We start from the raw sequence: 17,432 nt of genomic DNA on the forward strand, positions 1-17,432 counted from the left end.
GTCAATGATGTGAAAATATGTAGGTTCAAGTGTATGAAGTCCAATATTCTAGTAAATAAAGTGTTAGATTTCTACTCACGAGTTCCAAGTTTGAAACTCGTAATAGTTTCAAAGTCTCTCCCTTCCGCTTGTAATAGTAAAATTAAAAAAAATAAAAAAAATTAAAATCTGTAGCTTCAAGTGGTAGAATGTCAACTTGAAAGACTACATGCCCAAAGTCAACGGTATCCCGCAGAATATAATAAAGAAGCGAGAAAAAATTTTGAAAAATTTCCCATATGAGAACAAACAGTAGGGGTTTTTCACATGTACGCTCTTTGAAGGCTTTATTAGCCAATTTTGCTTCAGCCAAATACAACCACTATTTCACATTCTGGAAAGCACTTCCTGGGAAAGCATCGATGTATAAATAAGAAAGGGCAATACAACACAAGTCTTGAGTAATAGACAACCCCCTCGGAATCCGACAGTTTCATATTCTTGAGAGCACTTTCTGGGAAAGCAGTGCAAACGTTGCCCTTGCTTATAGAGCCAGTCCCAGAACGAGAGATTGTCAATGATATCCAAAGGATAGTAGACAACAGAGGAGAAAATATTCATTTCTAATTAGTAATACTAACTAACACGATAACATAATAACAAGAATGAAGCGCCGCGTAGGGGCTTGGGCCTCAAAGATTATAGCTTGAATTGCTATTGCGACTACAATACAACCTACGGCTACAGCTACATATCGTACGGTACATGATTGTTGAAACTTCCTTTGCAGATTAGCTAAACATGCCCCGTTTGCACTAGGCTACCTGTAATATATTGACACAATGACTAAGTACAGATCATTGAAAGAATTTTAGGAAAGTGAGAGGTTGCAAATTCAGAATCACATGGAAAAGAAAATGATTTGTTTGCCAAATTACAGATGTTCTGAAACAAGGGCACATCTATAAGGTCCTAAGCACCACAAGCTCAAAAGGCTAGGCACGCAACAATAGCAGCATAAAAGAACTAACACACCACATACTTATTATGTTTTATATTTGTTGATATGGGAGGGTGAAAATCACACAAAATTCTCAGGCAAGTTACAAATAATGCTGTTTATTCGTCTTATGAACCTACTATGCACTATTCCAATATGAAGAAGAAGAAGAAAAAGAACACTCCATGGGGTAATTGTCAATGTCATTTTTCAACTAAATAAGTTATTCATTATCACATCCCATTTAATACGTCCTATGAGGAGCCTACTCCAAATTACAACAAAATAAACAAAAGCTATAATATATAATGCTGTAGTATCACAACAGTTGTCACATACCTCATCAAAGAGAGCATGATCGAGTTTCCATAACCAAGAAGAATAACCACAGAAAAAAATACATGCATAAGTGGATTACTCAGGAACAGGCTCCAATACCCCTTTAAACTCATCATAAATCCATCTGCATATAAAATAAGTAAAAAATAAGATGAAAATATTAAGAAATAAATAACAGAATAACAAATAGAATTATCCTACCACATAATAGGATAAAAAACGGCTACTCACATTAAGCGAAGCCACGTGTGCACACATACATTGTGAGTGTGTGTGTGTGTGTGCGCGCGCGTGTAAAGAATCTAGGCATTTGTGGAGAAAACACAGAAGGCAACGAGTAAGTATCTCATATGATCCATACACTTGAATTGCACTCTTCCATTAGAAGACACGCACAAAACACTTATTTATTTCTGTGCCATATAAGAACTAAAAAGCCTTACTTGCAAAGGAAGATTGGTCGCAATTCATTATTTGCCTCTTGTTCTAACTGGCTCCGTCTTTCAGTTTCCCCACTGAACTTAGCAGGAGAAAGAACTTCACAAGGACCTCGAATCAAACCAGCCATTACAGTGCTATCATGATTAGATTGATAGACCTGCAACACAAACAAAGAAAAAATATTACCTTTCATACGGATATTGTAAATATTGTACATGTCAATAAAAAATGGGAGAGAGAGAGGCCTTTAGATCACCATAGAGTGTCAAATTAAATTGCACCATGCAAAGTATAGTACCTTTAGAAAGATATATCATATTGGTGCATATGTGTTTGCAATCATGCATCATATGACAACTTACAAAAGACATAAATACATAGAACAGTACTTTTTGGTCATCTCATAGAATGTATACGTACAGGAATAAACGTTTACCTCATTGCTTTCAGGTGTAGATGGGCGACCAACAGTCTCTGGTAAGTCACCAGGAAAGTAGCACCTGTTGACAATAGCCCACTTTGACCCAGTTTTCCTATCCTCCCACATGGACTGTAATGAAATTACAAAGTCATGACAACCCTTCTAATAAAAAGAAAAAAGCTCAATATAACCATAAACAGATGAAAATGTTTCTAAAACAAACAAGAAGTGATTCTGCTACTGAAGTATCAAGGGATGCTTAATAATTCACTTACCTGAAGCTTCGAGGGTATCAATTTTCCATGACTAGACTGGAAAAGAGCATGATCTCGCAGTTGATATGCTACCCCATCAATGCAACAAGTATGGTAATATATTTTTTCATCACCACCTTGAACTACATTGCCAATCCATTCAACAACTTTCAAGCCATCTGAACAAAATCTGAAATGCTCTAGAGCCCGACCACTAGCTACAGAACTTTCACCAGTATTTGCTTGTGCACCGCTTTGGTCATCCTGTTTGATGTCATATCTTAAAGAGGAGCCAGAGTTTCCTACCGAGTGAGAAATATCTGGGTTTTTCAATGCAGAATTCTGGTCATGGAATATCATTGATGGAACTTCTGAACAGTTGGGCAGCCCAGCAGAGTCTGCAACTTGTGTGTTTGAAGGGGGTCGGGAGTGATCAGACTTATCCGCACCTTTGTTGAAAAAATCAGCAGAAGGTTCTGCTTTTGATTCAAAATGTATCTCTTCAACTCTAGATGATTCAGTAGTTTCTTCTGGTTCAACAGGAGGCTCTGCTTTTGAATCAGAAGGCCTCTCTTCAACTCTAGATGATTCAGTAGTTTCTTTTGGTTCACCAAGAGGCTCTGCTTTTGATTCCGCAGGAAGGTCCTCTTTTGATTCAGAAGGAGGTTCTGCCTTTGATTCAGTAGGTCTCTCTTCAACTCTAAATGATTCAGTAATTTCTTTTGGTTCAGTAGGAGGCTCTGCTTTTGATTCAGCAGGGCACTCTGCTTTTGATTCAGCAGGAGGTTTTGCTTTTGATTCAGAAGGTCTCTCTTCAACTCCAGAGAATTCAGTAGTTTCTTTTGGTTCAACAGGACGCACCGCTTTTGATTCAGCAGGAGGTTCTGCAATTGATTCCGAATGTCTTTCTTCAACTCTAGATGATCTAGTAATTTCTTTTGGTTCAGCAGGAAGCTCTGATTTTGATTCAGAACATCTCTCCTCAGATCTTTCACTTGACGGGTAACTTCCAGAAAGAGGTTTCTCATCCATATTTTTGCTACTTGATGTGAGATTCTGTACTTGAGATTCTTTTGCATTTAAAATCTTTAGATCTGGTGCTGACTCAACATGATTGCTGGCCCCACTATCTATACCAGCAATATTCTGCAAAACAGAACTTCCATTTGCAGCTGTCTTCGGCTGATTGACCTTTGGATCTAAAGTTCCCAGTTTATTCTCCGAGGATGTTTGAACTCCAGCTGTGTTAGAAGGGACTTTTACTTGTATATTACTTCTCATCACACGTCCATACTTGGGAGGCAAAGGTTTTCCATTGCTCAATGACAGGCATCTCATGCAGTGCCACTCACCTCTAGGAATTCCTCTCTGATTAGATGACTGTGCACACATTAAGTGATATCCTCTCTCACACGCATCGCAAATAAGAACATTGTCTACCTCATTGATGGTAAGCTGGCAACTCTGGCAAGTCAAAGCCTTACTCATGTAATCCCTTGATGGAGGAATCCATGTAGGATGATCAGGAGGCTGTGGTTGTAATAATTTCTGAATAATTTTCACAATGTCATTGTGATTGTTAGAAAGCGAATGAGCTTTAACAAAGTCCATCTGTTGCAAAGGCTGATGTACAACGGGTAGATTTCCAGAAGCTAATTGGGAGACAAATGGCTTGGTATTCTGATTCCGTGCAGCTACAGGAGTCATATGTGGCATACTCATACCAGTACTTCCTTCAACTTTGACGGATATATGATTTGGCACCTTGTGTTCTGGTCCACTTTTGGCAGATTGAGTTTGCACTGACCAAGCTGGAGCATTCACTGATGGAAGTGGATGATTTGAGGACAAATTTGCTGCACATGGAAAAATATGGTGTAAATACTTACATATGCAGAGAGGAGACAGAATCAGTAGTAATGACGCAAAAAAAATTCCATAAAAAGGATACCTTTTCATACAAGTAAAGTTAAAGGACATTAGTTACCTTGTACTTGAGATGCATAAGAAGATGCATTTGCATTTGGTCCTCCATCTGATCTGAACTGTGCTCTTTCAATTCTAAGCCCTGTTGGAGTAGTAGAATCCCTGCCTAGATGGCTGCTAGGAAAACCACTAGACACCATGGATGCTCTAACATCATTGTTGGGAAACTGATACTGTGTAGGTGCGGGAGTTGCTGTAGATACATGAACAAGAGATGGAGTAACAGGGAAACCTCCTGAGGAAATTGGTGCATGACTTGGTTTGCTTGTAGGAATCATATGAACAGTATGTGGCATTCCATGGGTTTCAGCTGCTGCATTGAAGCTTTTTTTAAACTGGTGAGCTGGATGCGTAGCAGGTTGAGCTAGTGCAGAGAATTTCTTGGATTCTTCCATCTAAAAATGAATTTCAAGTTCAGAAAAAATAGTTTTACAGTCCAAAAAAATCCTAAACTGAAAGTTTGGCAACCCTTATATGCTGTAATATGGCATTAGCCATACAATGTCAAAGACAACTTCTTGTTCGAATGACCTTAGACTTCACTACTAGCTACTAATTCAAACACTGGCACACACGCTTACAGAAATCTGATACTTTTTTGAATAAAAATTAAACCTTTCAGTATAACCGAAGACTATCACTATGCAATGAACTGCATATATAAATTATAATGGTAAAAGTAACCAACAAGCCCAAGATGTTCACATCGCCTAAGCCAAATAGTTCCACCATGACCAATTACGAAACCATAACAAAAAATGCTTTCACCCTTAATGTCTCAAAACCATACACATATACCTTGAACGCATATAAAATCAAAACGCCAAACCATATGAACTAGTTTACTATCAGTCCATTTACCTACAATTTACAATTCAGAATCCAAAGCTTCTTTCTTTATTCATTTGCCGAACACTTTCCCATCAATCAAACAACAAATCGGACCAATTAAAAACTAAAACCTACTCAACAATCTCAAAACTCAAAAACCATACCAAATCAAAAAATTGAGTCCTTACTTTCCTCTTCGTCTGCAAAAACTTCTCCGCAATCGTCAACTTGGGACCCCGGAATCCTAATCTCTGTTCCTTAAGCATAGCATTGAGCCCCAAATCCTCAATCACAGCCCCAATTGCATCCCTGCCCACAATATCCTTAGGGGCCAACCCTTCACACAGCTCCACCAGCTTCGACCTAGCTTCCCCCATAAGCCCAATCTCCGGCTCCGTGGGCTTCTTGCCCCCTCGAATCTTGGCCATAGTCGACAAGGCCAGCACAATCTCCGCCACCCTCCTCAGATCCTTCTCCGAATTGGGTCCCAATCTGGGCTTCTTATGCAATTGGGTCCCCAAATCTCCTTCTCCTCCGTACCCAATCGGCCTCTTTTCCCCAATTGAGACCGCCGGCGGACGCGGCTGAGTGAGTTCGGCGTTCAGAGGCGGATCCATAACTAAGGGGCTGACAGAGCGACGCTCCCAGACGACGCCGTTCAGCGCGTAGAGGAAGGGGGAGCTGAGAGAGAGACAGAAGAGGAGGGAGAAACCCTAGCTAGGACAGAGAGAGCCGGAGAGGCTTAGCCGTTGGGGGTTTGGGGATTTGAAAAGGCGAATTTTTTGTGAGGGAGAAAGACTAAAGCCTTTTTGGCGGGTAAATTTGAGGGGTTTTATTTGGGTGAGTGATTAAACTTTTGATAATGTAGTGAGTTTGTGAGTTTGGGAGCGAGTGAGAGAGAGGAGAGAGAGAGTTTTGGGTTTCAATTCAGTGGGGAGACGAGTGGACGAGCAGTGCGAGATTTAGAGAGAGAAAGTAGTAGAGAGAGAGAGAGAGAGGGATATTTCGTCTTTTAGAAATGGATGCTCCGTGGGCCGTTGATATACCATGACCGGTTTGTTAAGTGCAACCGGTTAATTGACAACAAAAATTAAAAAAAGGGGCAGTTTTGGATTATTGTTTTTCAAATAAATAATAAATTATTTCTTATGTATTTTAAGAATAATCAGATGTATAATAAAATAGTTGAATATTTAATAAATTGTATTTTTAAAAGAGTTGTTGTATTAACACCTCATGTATTGTCGAATACACCTATATACTTAATACACCTTACATCTACCTTTTAAAGTACAATTCATCTTAATACACCTCCTCAGATACATTCTAATACTACCCTCACACCTCACACTTCACTATCTGCATACATCCCATATTCACTACTTAAACCCCACTTCAAACTCTTGGATCATTTGTCATTTAATACTATGGTCTAGTGATTTCTTTTTTACTTGTAAGTGAGAGGTCTTAGGTTTGATTCTCATGGAAAGGGATCCTCTTCGGATCCCTTCCTTCAAATCCACCAAGTTCGGGGATACGGGCCATTGAAATTTGATCGAACGGCTACAAACAGGGGCTTACTTTATCAAATTTCAATGGTCCAAATCTTTGAACTTGGTGGATTAGGAGGAAGAGATCCAAAGAGAATCCCTTGTAACAACTATACAGGAGATACATTTTTTAAGGTGAAATGGAGATGTACATTAATTTTAGGGAACGTCCTACAATAAATTAAGATTGGGGATTTGTGTAGTACTGTAGTGGCCTTTGAAGGATATGTTTGCAATCTTAGTGTTAGAAAACACACTGCTTACTTACACTCAGTAATTAGGGAAATTTTTCATTAAGACCGGAACATGGGTGGTACACCACGTGTTTTTAGATAACTGATTTTATTTTTAAAGTTATTATCTTTTTGACATACTGTTGACCCTAAAAACTACCAAACCTACATGGCGCGTAAGCAAAGTAACTAATAACCTAACTATGTCCTTCAATTATGTGCAGGGCATACCAACTCGTTGGCTGAGCTTGGCCGAAGAGTAAAATGTGTTGATGTCGCGTTGGGTGCATTGTTGACTTATGTGTCTTGCGATTGCGGTTGAGGAAGGAACACATCTCGACCTTTGGGTTCTGGAGCATGAAGACAAAGCTGCTAGTTCTGCGAAGTTCACAAATCGTCGGCGCCGGGTTTGGTCACGGTGATTATATTCGTGAAAGTATAAGCACGTCAAACTAGCACCAGACTATACGAACACAAATACCCGAAAGATATGTATGTCTTGATGGTAAATGTGGTTCAACCATCGGAATGCCGAACTCTGAAACTTACTTGCGAGTATCCAATCATAAAACAACTCGGTGTTTAATATGCGAGCCTAGCAATCTATAACACCTCACTTCATCGAAAAGGCTAATGAGATGACCTCTGCCAATAAGGATTCAAAAATCTTTGTCAACCAAGACTTAGATAAATAACCAATCGACCTCGAAGTAGTGCTGTCTATCCAAACTGAAGATGCTCATTGGTCGGCTGATTCTACAGCTCCAGTGTTGTCTATCCAAACTGAAGATGTCATTGGTTGCGTTTACAGTAATGTTTATCCAAACTGAAGATGTGTTGGCGGGAATAAAGGGGAGAAAGATAAAATCTCAAAGGTTGTTGAAAAGCTTTACGCAGGGCAATTTATATGTTGAATTAAAGGGGCCTTGAATGATGCACCCATTTCTCTATTTATAGTAACAAACCCTCTCATAGCTGAGCTAGAATTGTACTTGGATTAGAACTCCTCATCCTAATCTGATTAGGTATCAACCAATCTTAACGCCAATAGAACTTTGAACCAAGCTCTTTAACAAACCAGATTCATCTCCTAGGTCTTAGCCTTAAAGAATCCTTGTTACACTAGGTTTTGACTACCCTACTCTTATCTAAACCAATCCCCCTCATGAAAGGATTCGACCGATCCTTATGAGGAGCAAACCCCCTCATGATAGTCTTCAAGGTCGTTCATTTTGGTTCGTAACCTTTCCTTCGATTGTGATGCTCGACAGGCCAGTTGGGAAGTCTACCATCCTCACTTCATGGTTTGTCAACTGGGCTACCTCCAAGGCTATCATCTGCCACTACTTACTTCTCGCTCGCTTCTAAGCCGAGAGTGCATCTCCAGTTGCTCGGAGAGGGAATGCAATGAGGTCGAGAAAGAGTTCCAAGATCGGTGCGCCAAATGCCTTCGGCCATATACCCCAGAGACCGACAGTATCAGCACCTTCGCTGACTGGTGAGATGCGTACGTCAAGGATTTCTTCAGTATCTTGGTCAAGGAAGTTTCGAAAAGACTTTTTGGCGATCGACCGAGGAAAACTCTCGCCCTAAAATCAAAAGAAATGGCACAAGGTACATACCTTTTCCTTCTCTTTGTTATATATACTTAATTCAAACTTCATTCTGATTCAAACTCAGATTTTCCAAGTGGCCGTTCAATAAAAAGGCCCGAAATGGTTGCGATGGTCGCGCCCAAAAAGAAACTCGTTTTTCCCCTAAAGAGGGATGCGACCATTGCTCCTCCTTCAGCCAAACCAACTTCAATAGCGACCTCTGATGTGTTGACTGTGCCGAGCAAACGACCTTGCCAAGAGGTCAAGACGACTGGTAACATTGCCCAGCCCTAAAAGCGTATCAAGAAAAAGGCAAAGAAGAGAGAACAGGAAATTCACGTCATCTCAAGTCAAACCACATGAGCAACTACTCCTAGTGGCCATCTCCTTTCTCATATTGTCCAAGCCTCGATGAGAGTATCGCAAAACCCTCCATTGGACCAAACAACTAAAGTTCGTCCTACCACTCGAGTCATGGTATAACCAATTATTGCCTCATTGGTCAAGCATTTTGCAACTCCAGGGCTGACCATTGTTCCTGAAGTCAGCTTAACAATTGTTGCCTTGGAGAAGGCAGCTACCACGGTCTAGAAAACCCTTCCCCTTAATCTGAAAAAAAATCTAATGATTATCCTAGAAGAAAAGGTATGCTTCTTCTTATTTTCCTAAAAATGATGTGTTTTAACTGGGTCTTTAAACTAACGAACAATCTTCTTATGACCAGGAAGACGAGAGTAAAGTACCCCGATTGGTGAGGCGCCCTCGACTAGCTGAACTTCTAACTACCAATCCCTAACTGAAGGTCAAAGCGGCTAACCAGGTCGACCCTTCTGCGGCCGAAGCAGGTCCAAGACAGGAAGTATCACCTTCAGTTAAGCCAGAAACAACACCAGAGACGCCAGTTCATCCCCAAGACCAAAATCTCAGCATCTATCCTTAAGAGGTCATCTCGGCCTTTGTAAGTCTTATCCTTGTTCTCTTATATCAATTTCCAAACCTTAAAAAAACTCTAAACCAAGAAAAACATTAAATGCCAGATGCAAAATCGTTCGTTTCACCGAAAATTTTATGCGCCGAAAGGCGTTATTTATATTTGTTGGCCACACCAATGGTCATCAAACGTAGATAACCTTCGTTGGCCTCATGAATTAAAAGGTTGCCTTAAACACTGGGCTAGCCCATTAAGCTCTTTGGGTTCGAGTGATGAACCAGTAAACATGGTCGAATACTCTTCTTGGCAGGTCTAACATAACCTCCTTATCTATCGTTCTTTTAATTTCACTTTTCTAACAAATTTTTATATATATGTATAGCCTTCATGGGAAGTTGAGCTCGACACCCTTCTCTCCAACACTTCTGGGATACCTAGGCTTTCTGCCTTTATGGCCAAGCCTTTTGCGACTGCGGCTGAGTTTGATGCCTTCGTCAAGCTACAAGGGCTTCTGTCCCTTTCGTCCCCGCAAATCTTCCAACGTGAAGACCTCAACTCCGCAAGGGAATGCCTAAATGACCTTACAACCAGCGACTTGCTGAGCAACGAGAATGTTGTTCACCTATCCGATGTCCTAAAGCTAACCTGACAATACTTTACTATTTTTGAGAAGGCTCTCCGGGCAGAGGATGAGCTCAAGGCTGCAATGGTCGCACATGAAGCTATTTGACCGGAGCTCGAGGCAATAAAGGCAAAGAAGGAACGATTGGCTGACCTCGACCGTCAAATTGCTGAACTCCAATGTCAAAGGTCGACCGCTGCTTCGGAGCTCAAAAAGGATTTCGAGTCGAATAAGCCTCGACTAACATAATACGTGGCTGGCGCAAAGCGGATACAACAACTACAACTTGATAAAAGGACAAGGTAGGCAAAAGGCACGATGGGTGAAGTAAGGTGGTTAGAATTGAAAGCCGCTCTTGAAGCATTCATTCCTTCGACCCTTTAGGACTTCTTGTTTTTAGCTGTAAGCTGGTTGATTTTTGTAATCTTGCTTGTACGTACTTTGAAAATTAATAAAAATTTCCTTATTCCTGCATTTCCCAAGTGACTGGATAATATTTCTTTAAGAATTTTCCATTGATAGGTAATTTATGGACCAAACCAGTTTGATCTTTAAGGTGGTATGCCCCATTGCCATGAACTTTATGGACGATGAAAGGTCATTCCCAATTCGATGACCATTTTCCAAATCTAGGATCTTTAATCCCTACTGGTAACACGATTTGCCACACTAAGTTACCTTCGTTGAACATCTTTTGTCTAACTCATTGATTATAAGCTCGCTCGGCGATCTTTTTCTACGCTACTAGTAAATTATAGGCATCAAGCTGAGCTTCCTCCAAGTCCTCTAACTCTTGCCTCATGGTATGACTGTACTAGGCACTGAACAAACTACTTTGTTCGATAACTCGTAATGAGTTTATGCTTAGCTCAACTGGTAGCATCGCGTCATGCCCATAAATCAATGCATATGGGGTCGTCCCTGTTGTTGATCGGAGTGAAGTTCGATATGCCCATAATGCCTCGTTTAGCTTCAAATGCCACATCCCAGGCTTTTCTTTTATCATTTTTTTGAGGATACCAATTAAAACTTTATTACTTACTTCGGCTTGTCCATTTGCATGTAAGTAATATGGCGTGGACTGATCTAGTCAAATTGTCAAACTCGCCGCGTATTCTATAAACCTGTCGACCATGAAAATTGTATCGTTGTCTATTATAATGGTTTCTAGTATGCCGAATCTGGTTACAATGTTTTCTTCCACAAAATTACAAATTTCTTTAGACATTAATTCAGCATAAGATTTCGCCTTAACCCACTTGGTGAAGTAGTCAGTTGTTATAAGTATTCATGCATGCTTTGTTGATCTGGAAGACGACATGATCTTGCCAATTACATCCATGGCCCATCCTCTGAACGGCCATGGTTTGGTGACCGAGTAAAGTAATTCGGCCGGGACCCTCTGTATAAGCCCATGAATTTGACATTGTACACACCCTTGTGCGTATTCAATGCAATTTTTTAACATACTTGGCCAGAAATATCCATGTCGGCGGAGCATCCAATGCATTTTGAGTCTGGATTGATGCGTCCCGCATATTCCTTCATTTACCTCTGTAATCTCTTGGGCTGCTTCTTCCAGGCCAAGACATAATAATTACAGATCGTCTTCACTTTTTTCGTACAACTCATTCTGGTACATTACGTAATTGTGGCATGTACCCTTGTCTTGCAATCATGGTTGCCACTGGGATTATCAAGATATTGCATAATTGACTTTTTCTAATCGTCTGGTAATGTCTCGACCGCATAAACATCTATAGGATCTTCTCGTTCCAACAACAAAGGTAGGGACATAACTCATGTACGGATCACGTGGTCATGCTGGAGAACTTGTTGATTAACCAAGGTTGGGTGTGGTTATCGCACTATTGGTATGACTCAACCTAGCTTGCCCCCAGGAGTTGTGCTCCGGGGACTATTTGACCCAATTCGTCTGCATCAGTGTTTCAAACTTGTGAGATGTGCTTGAATGTGATGCCTTCAAACAATTTGGCTAAATAGCTGGTAACTATGTGATAGAGCGCTAAAGTATAACTCATGTAACGAAAAGTTCCACTGAGTTAGTTAATCATAAGTTTTGAATCGCAAATGATGAGCACGCAGGCTACCCTCAAGTCGTGAAGGATGTTAAGGCCGATGATGAGGGCTTCGTATTCAGCCTGATTATTCGTAAAATCGAAATCCAGCTTAAGAGCAAAATACCATCAGTAATCCGGGGATTGGATGACGATCTTAATGCTAATCGAGGTCGAAATACTAGAGCCGTCAAAATACATTGTCCAATAATTATCACGTGTTTCCATTATGCCAGTTTCAACATTGTTGCCCCAAAACCGTATGGGGAGGGATGTTGGGCTAAGAAATCGGCCAGCGCTTGTCCTTTTACAGCTTTTTAGGGCACGTATTGCAAACTAAACTCAGATAATGCCATTGTCCATTTTCCGATTCGGCCTTTTACTATCGGTCAAGTAAGCATATAGCAAATAACATCTGTTTAAGCAATAACCTGTGTAACAGAAGGGAACACGTAATGACGTAGTTTAGACGCAACGAAGAACAAAGCCAAACAAAGTTTCTTGACAGGTGAATAATTTATCTCGATCAAGTTAAGATTTCGACTAAGATAAAAAATTAGCCTACTCCCGTTCCATGTCATTGTCTTGTGAAAAAAGACAGTCAACTGATTCCTCGGCGGCCGATACATACAACTTGAGTGGTTTACCACGTCAAGGTGGCACAAAGACAGGGGGTAATGAGGGAGACCTTAATTTGCGTGAAGACATCTTGGTGCTGCTCACGCCATTCCAATTTGTCAGGATCCTTAAATTTCAAAAGCGTGGAGAAAGCTTTCATCTTCCTTGCCAAATTAGAAATGAAACAGTGGAGGAAATTGATTTTACCGAGTAATGATTGTAATTGCTTCTTGGTTGTCGATGGTGGAGCATCGATGATCACTCGAGCTTTATTTATGTCCACCTCAATACCACGATGATTGTAATTGCTTCTTGCCTGCCGACACACCAAACGTGCACTTAACAGGGTTCAATTCAAGGTTATGTTAGCACATACAAAGGAAAGCTTACCGAAGATTATCTAAGTGTGTTCAGTGGCGTTTTGATTTGACCACAACATCATTGATATATACCTCAATGACGGTGCCAATTAAATCATGAAAAATAGTATTCATAGCACGTTGGTATATGGCACCGATGTTTTTAAGGCCGAACGGCATGATGATCCTTTCGTAAGTCCCGACCACCCTTGGGCAACGAAAAACAGTTTTGTGGACATTGGCCTCAACAATGAAAATTTGGTTGTAACTGGCATGGTCATCCATAAAGGATAACATCTTGTGGTTTGCTGTTGCGTGAATTAACAAATCTGAAATTGGCGTTGTATATTCATCTTTAGGGGTTGCCAAATTCAAATTTTGAAAATCGATACAAATACGTAGAGCACCATTTTCCTTTAAAACTGGGACAATGTTCACCAACCATTTGACGTATCAAGCTGTCCGAATAAACCCGGCTTTTACAAGTCGAACGATCTCATCTTTTATGTTGAGTTGTACTTTGGTTGAGAATCATCGGGAGGGTTGGCGGAACGGTTTACAACCAGGTTTGATGTGTAATTCGTGCTCGATGAGAGTTTGGTCTAAACCAGGCATCTCATGGTAACTCTAAGCAAAACAATCCTTAAATTCCTTGACTAAATTACAAAGCTCGGTTTTCATAGGTTGGGGTAACAAAGCATTAATAAATAAAGGTCACGGGTCTTTGGCCATTCCAACATTTATTTCCTCTAAAGGGTCTTTGACTTGGGGCCAACTGTCTTCGAGCTCGACTGGGGTAGCTTGCACCTTGTCAAGTGATAAAACTAGACCATTATCTCATTCGACGAGAAACTCTACCAAGCTCACGCCCAAATTTAGTTGCTTGGAAATAGCATGCCAATAGGCCAGTAGTCATTCCATGGTGGATGAAACCGTGGCCCAGTATCTGTCTTGTTTAGTATCAGATATCAGGATCGGCAATCAGGTCGGCCAACCTGAGTCTCGCTGACTCCTGGTGAATAGTCTCAACGCCTACCTCAATGGCTTTCTAAAATAAGATTTGAGTCGGCCATCTTTCCTCGTTAAAATCTTATAGGGTGATGTAGCCGACGTGATCGTCATAATAACGAGCTTGAATCATATTAGCTTCGAACAACTGATTGTCGGCCGGATGAACCACGACCGATTTGCCATCCTAGAAGATGAGGACATGATATAATGATGAGGGGATGCATTTCGTTTGATGAATCCAATCATGACTGAACAATGCATTATACTCGGTCTTCGAATCGATTATGAAAAACGTGATCATATGATTACGACCTACGATATTTACCTCTAATGGAAACACCTCCTTGGTTTGGGATTTGTCACCGACAAAGCTGCTTATGGTGACCCCAAATGCAATAAGTTCATCGTTGGAACAATGTAATGCCTTCATGATAGTGACAGGGATGGTGTTGACCGTTGCTCCACTGTCGACGAAAATTTTGGAGACCGGATATCCTTCAGTATGAGCCGTAACATAGAACAACTTCAAATGATAGAGATTAACTGATGAAGAGTAAGGAAACAATTCGTCAATAGATGCTTTGAGTTTATCTTATTTTGTTGCCAGCTCAACCTCCTCAGTGGCCACAAAATCGACTTGCGTGGTTTCCTCGGCAACCACATCGCCATCCAGGAAATTTGGTTGGGATGTGGTTGGCTGGAACTCGGCAAGTAAGATATAGACCATGTTGATTTCCATGTTGTCGAAGACCGAATGACCCATTGGGTCACGATCTTCTTCCTCTGGACCTTCGGGCAAGGTATCTAGTGCGTGGGCAGTATATGCTTGATCTTCTTCAGCTGGCACCAGGGAATGTTTCTGCGGTACGTCTACTAGAGTCTTCTCGTTCTACATGTCGACCTCGGGTTTGCTCAACGTTAAAATTGGGTTTTGGTCTTGTGACGACATACGAATTTGCTTCTGAGATGCGATACGGCATCTCTCGTGTCAAGGTAAGCATCTAATCGTGCTACGCGTTCCTTTTCATTGGTCATAAGGCTGAAGAGAGAGACGGCTGAAAAGACTTCGAAATGGTATCATAAATATTGGAAGTCCTCGAACAAAAAGGGAAGTTCAACAGCGTCAATATCAGTGTATGGATCTACCTCGAAGCCAAAAACTAGAGCCTCTCATATATGCTGGAACCTAGCTTTCATCCCCAGATTTGAGGTCTTTTGGATGATCCATTCCTCATCGAGGCAAGTTAGAATGAGAACAAGAGTATTTTGGCACGTTTTCGGTAAGCCGTATAAATCATTTGCCGAATGCTTCTTGTGAAACTACCACATGTATTCCAAAGCTTCATCGAAGAACGGTAGGTGAGATTTCGTTTAACTCTAATCAATGGTTATTGGGTAGATAGTGGGGGAAGTTTGCTCTCGGCCTCATTTTGGAAATGCTCGAGGCGAGCTTTTATTTCCTCGGGTCGAAGAAGGAGTTTGATTCGCTTTTGGGATTCTTCAATCATGGTTTCAAAGTCACGATTGATTCGCTTTTGGGATTCTTCAATCATGGTTTCAAAGTGACGATCGATTGCCTTCTTCCCTTGGAGCAACTCGGTCATGATCACCGAAGGTTGTCGGTTATCTTCATTATCGGCTGTTTCCTTCGGCTACCATTTGGTAACCAAGGTATCCTGAGCTGCTCGTCGGTAGGCCATGCAGTCCATTCTTTGGCATCGAAGTTTCTGTGATTTAAACAACGTAATATATATATATATATATATATATATATATATATATCGGTAGAGGAGTTGTAGGTATACCAACGCTGATCTCGTGGCTGAGGATGTTTAAAGGTGCGCTGGTTTGCGGATGAACTTGAATTACCAGAGTTGCGCGCATAATAATCTTCATTGTAAAATGGCACGTCAAAATCAAGATGTCATTTGGCTGAAGATAGCTTGTTATCTTCTACTTGAGAGCCAAACCTATAAAAAACTTTATGACGTTGTGTTGTACTGCGCACCTTTTGGGATGTTACCGTAGTTGTGGGCACTTGGTGCTATATTTCGAGCCAACATGGCTTTTTCTTTGGCTCAGCTAAGACGACGCTTGCTTTGCATCAACTACATAAAACCATCGGCTCGTCAGTTTCCTCTACGCTGGAGTCCGACATTGACTTGACAATAACTGGTCCCGTCAAATCTTTGGGTGGCTTGTTTGAAAATAAATCAATCTTTAATCGTGGCCGAGAGTTCTACTTTGGGATGAATTGCATTAGAACGAACTCGGCCTTTCCTTTTCCTTTATCCCTAGGAAGATGAGCATCTACCATGCTTACTGTCGCCGTAGGGAAATGATCGGTATCAATGCCCATTTGCTTCTCAGGAAACTTGAGCTTACCATTGTCGATCCAGCTTTGAATGGCATCATGAAATACAACACAATTATTTGTCGTATGCTTGTTCGAATTGTGGTATTTGCAATATGTCTTACCTTTTAAATCATCGGCCTTGGGAATGTTATGCCATGGCTGAAGCTTGACAATTTTCGCGAGCAACAACTGGTCGAAGATGGTGTCAACCTTAGTGATGTCAAAAGTATTAACTTTCGATGTTTTGATGGTAACTTCTTCAGAAGCCGAGCGGGTTTTAGCATCATTGGAGTTAAGATAAGCCAATGCTTTGCATATGTATGGTTTATCGATCAATATCTCGACCGCGTCAATACTAGCATATTAGGATTCTTCGTTTTCAGTCGACGCATAACTAGTTGTGGGATTCTTGTAGATTGTTCCTTGGGATGGGGACTTCAAGATCTTTTCTTCTTGGTCGATTAGAGGCCTCACCGCCGTCTTTGTCACAATCTTCCACTAGTCCTTCAACAAAAATGCCCTTTGTTGTTTTGATGGGGATCTCTGCATCATGAGGTTGGCCGCCGAGATTAACTTCTTTTTCTCGGCGTGTCGCTCTTGTGGCTTCAGGAGTCACGGCAACAGAAGGATTCTGTGCCTGTAACAAGCCATCTTGTCCTAGATTTTAGACTGGAAGACTAGTCGTTGACTTTTCCATGGCTGTTTTCTTCTTTACTGACCGTGCCTAAATGGTCATGAACTTCGTAGTTTTAACATTGGGTCCCACTGGGCGTGCCAAAATATTAACCCTAAAAACTACCAAGCCTACGTGGTGTGTATGCCAAGTAA

General features: G+C 41.1%; 1 protein-coding gene across 2 annotated transcripts; it reads right to left on the reverse strand.

Moving 5' to 3' along the window:
* Window positions 1-287: 287 nt before the first annotated feature.
* On the reverse strand, window positions 288-6,176 carry LOC137742784 (uncharacterized). 2 transcript variants are annotated; one of them, XM_068482733.1, is made up of 7 exons: window positions 5,440-6,176; window positions 4,422-4,815; window positions 2,456-4,290; window positions 2,196-2,309; window positions 1,762-1,916; window positions 1,319-1,442; window positions 288-803 (listed from the first exon to the last, which is right to left on the reverse strand). In XM_068482733.1, exons 1-6 carry the CDS (start codon window positions 5,866-5,868, stop codon window positions 1,394-1,396), a joined length of 2,976 nt encoding a protein of 991 aa, XP_068338834.1. In that variant the 5' UTR covers window positions 5,869-6,176; the 3' UTR covers window positions 288-803; window positions 1,319-1,393. The 2 variants fall into 2 exon arrangements, with proteins under 2 accessions (XP_068338834.1, XP_068338833.1); XM_068482732.1 differs by having other exon boundaries at window positions 5,416-6,176.
* Between the last annotated feature and the right edge of the window lie 11,256 nt (window positions 6,177-17,432).

Source organism: Pyrus communis, chromosome 8 (assembly GCF_963583255.1).
Source record: "Pyrus communis chromosome 8, drPyrComm1.1, whole genome shotgun sequence".
In the NCBI taxonomy this organism is placed as follows: domain Eukaryota; kingdom Viridiplantae; phylum Streptophyta; class Magnoliopsida; order Rosales; family Rosaceae; genus Pyrus; species Pyrus communis.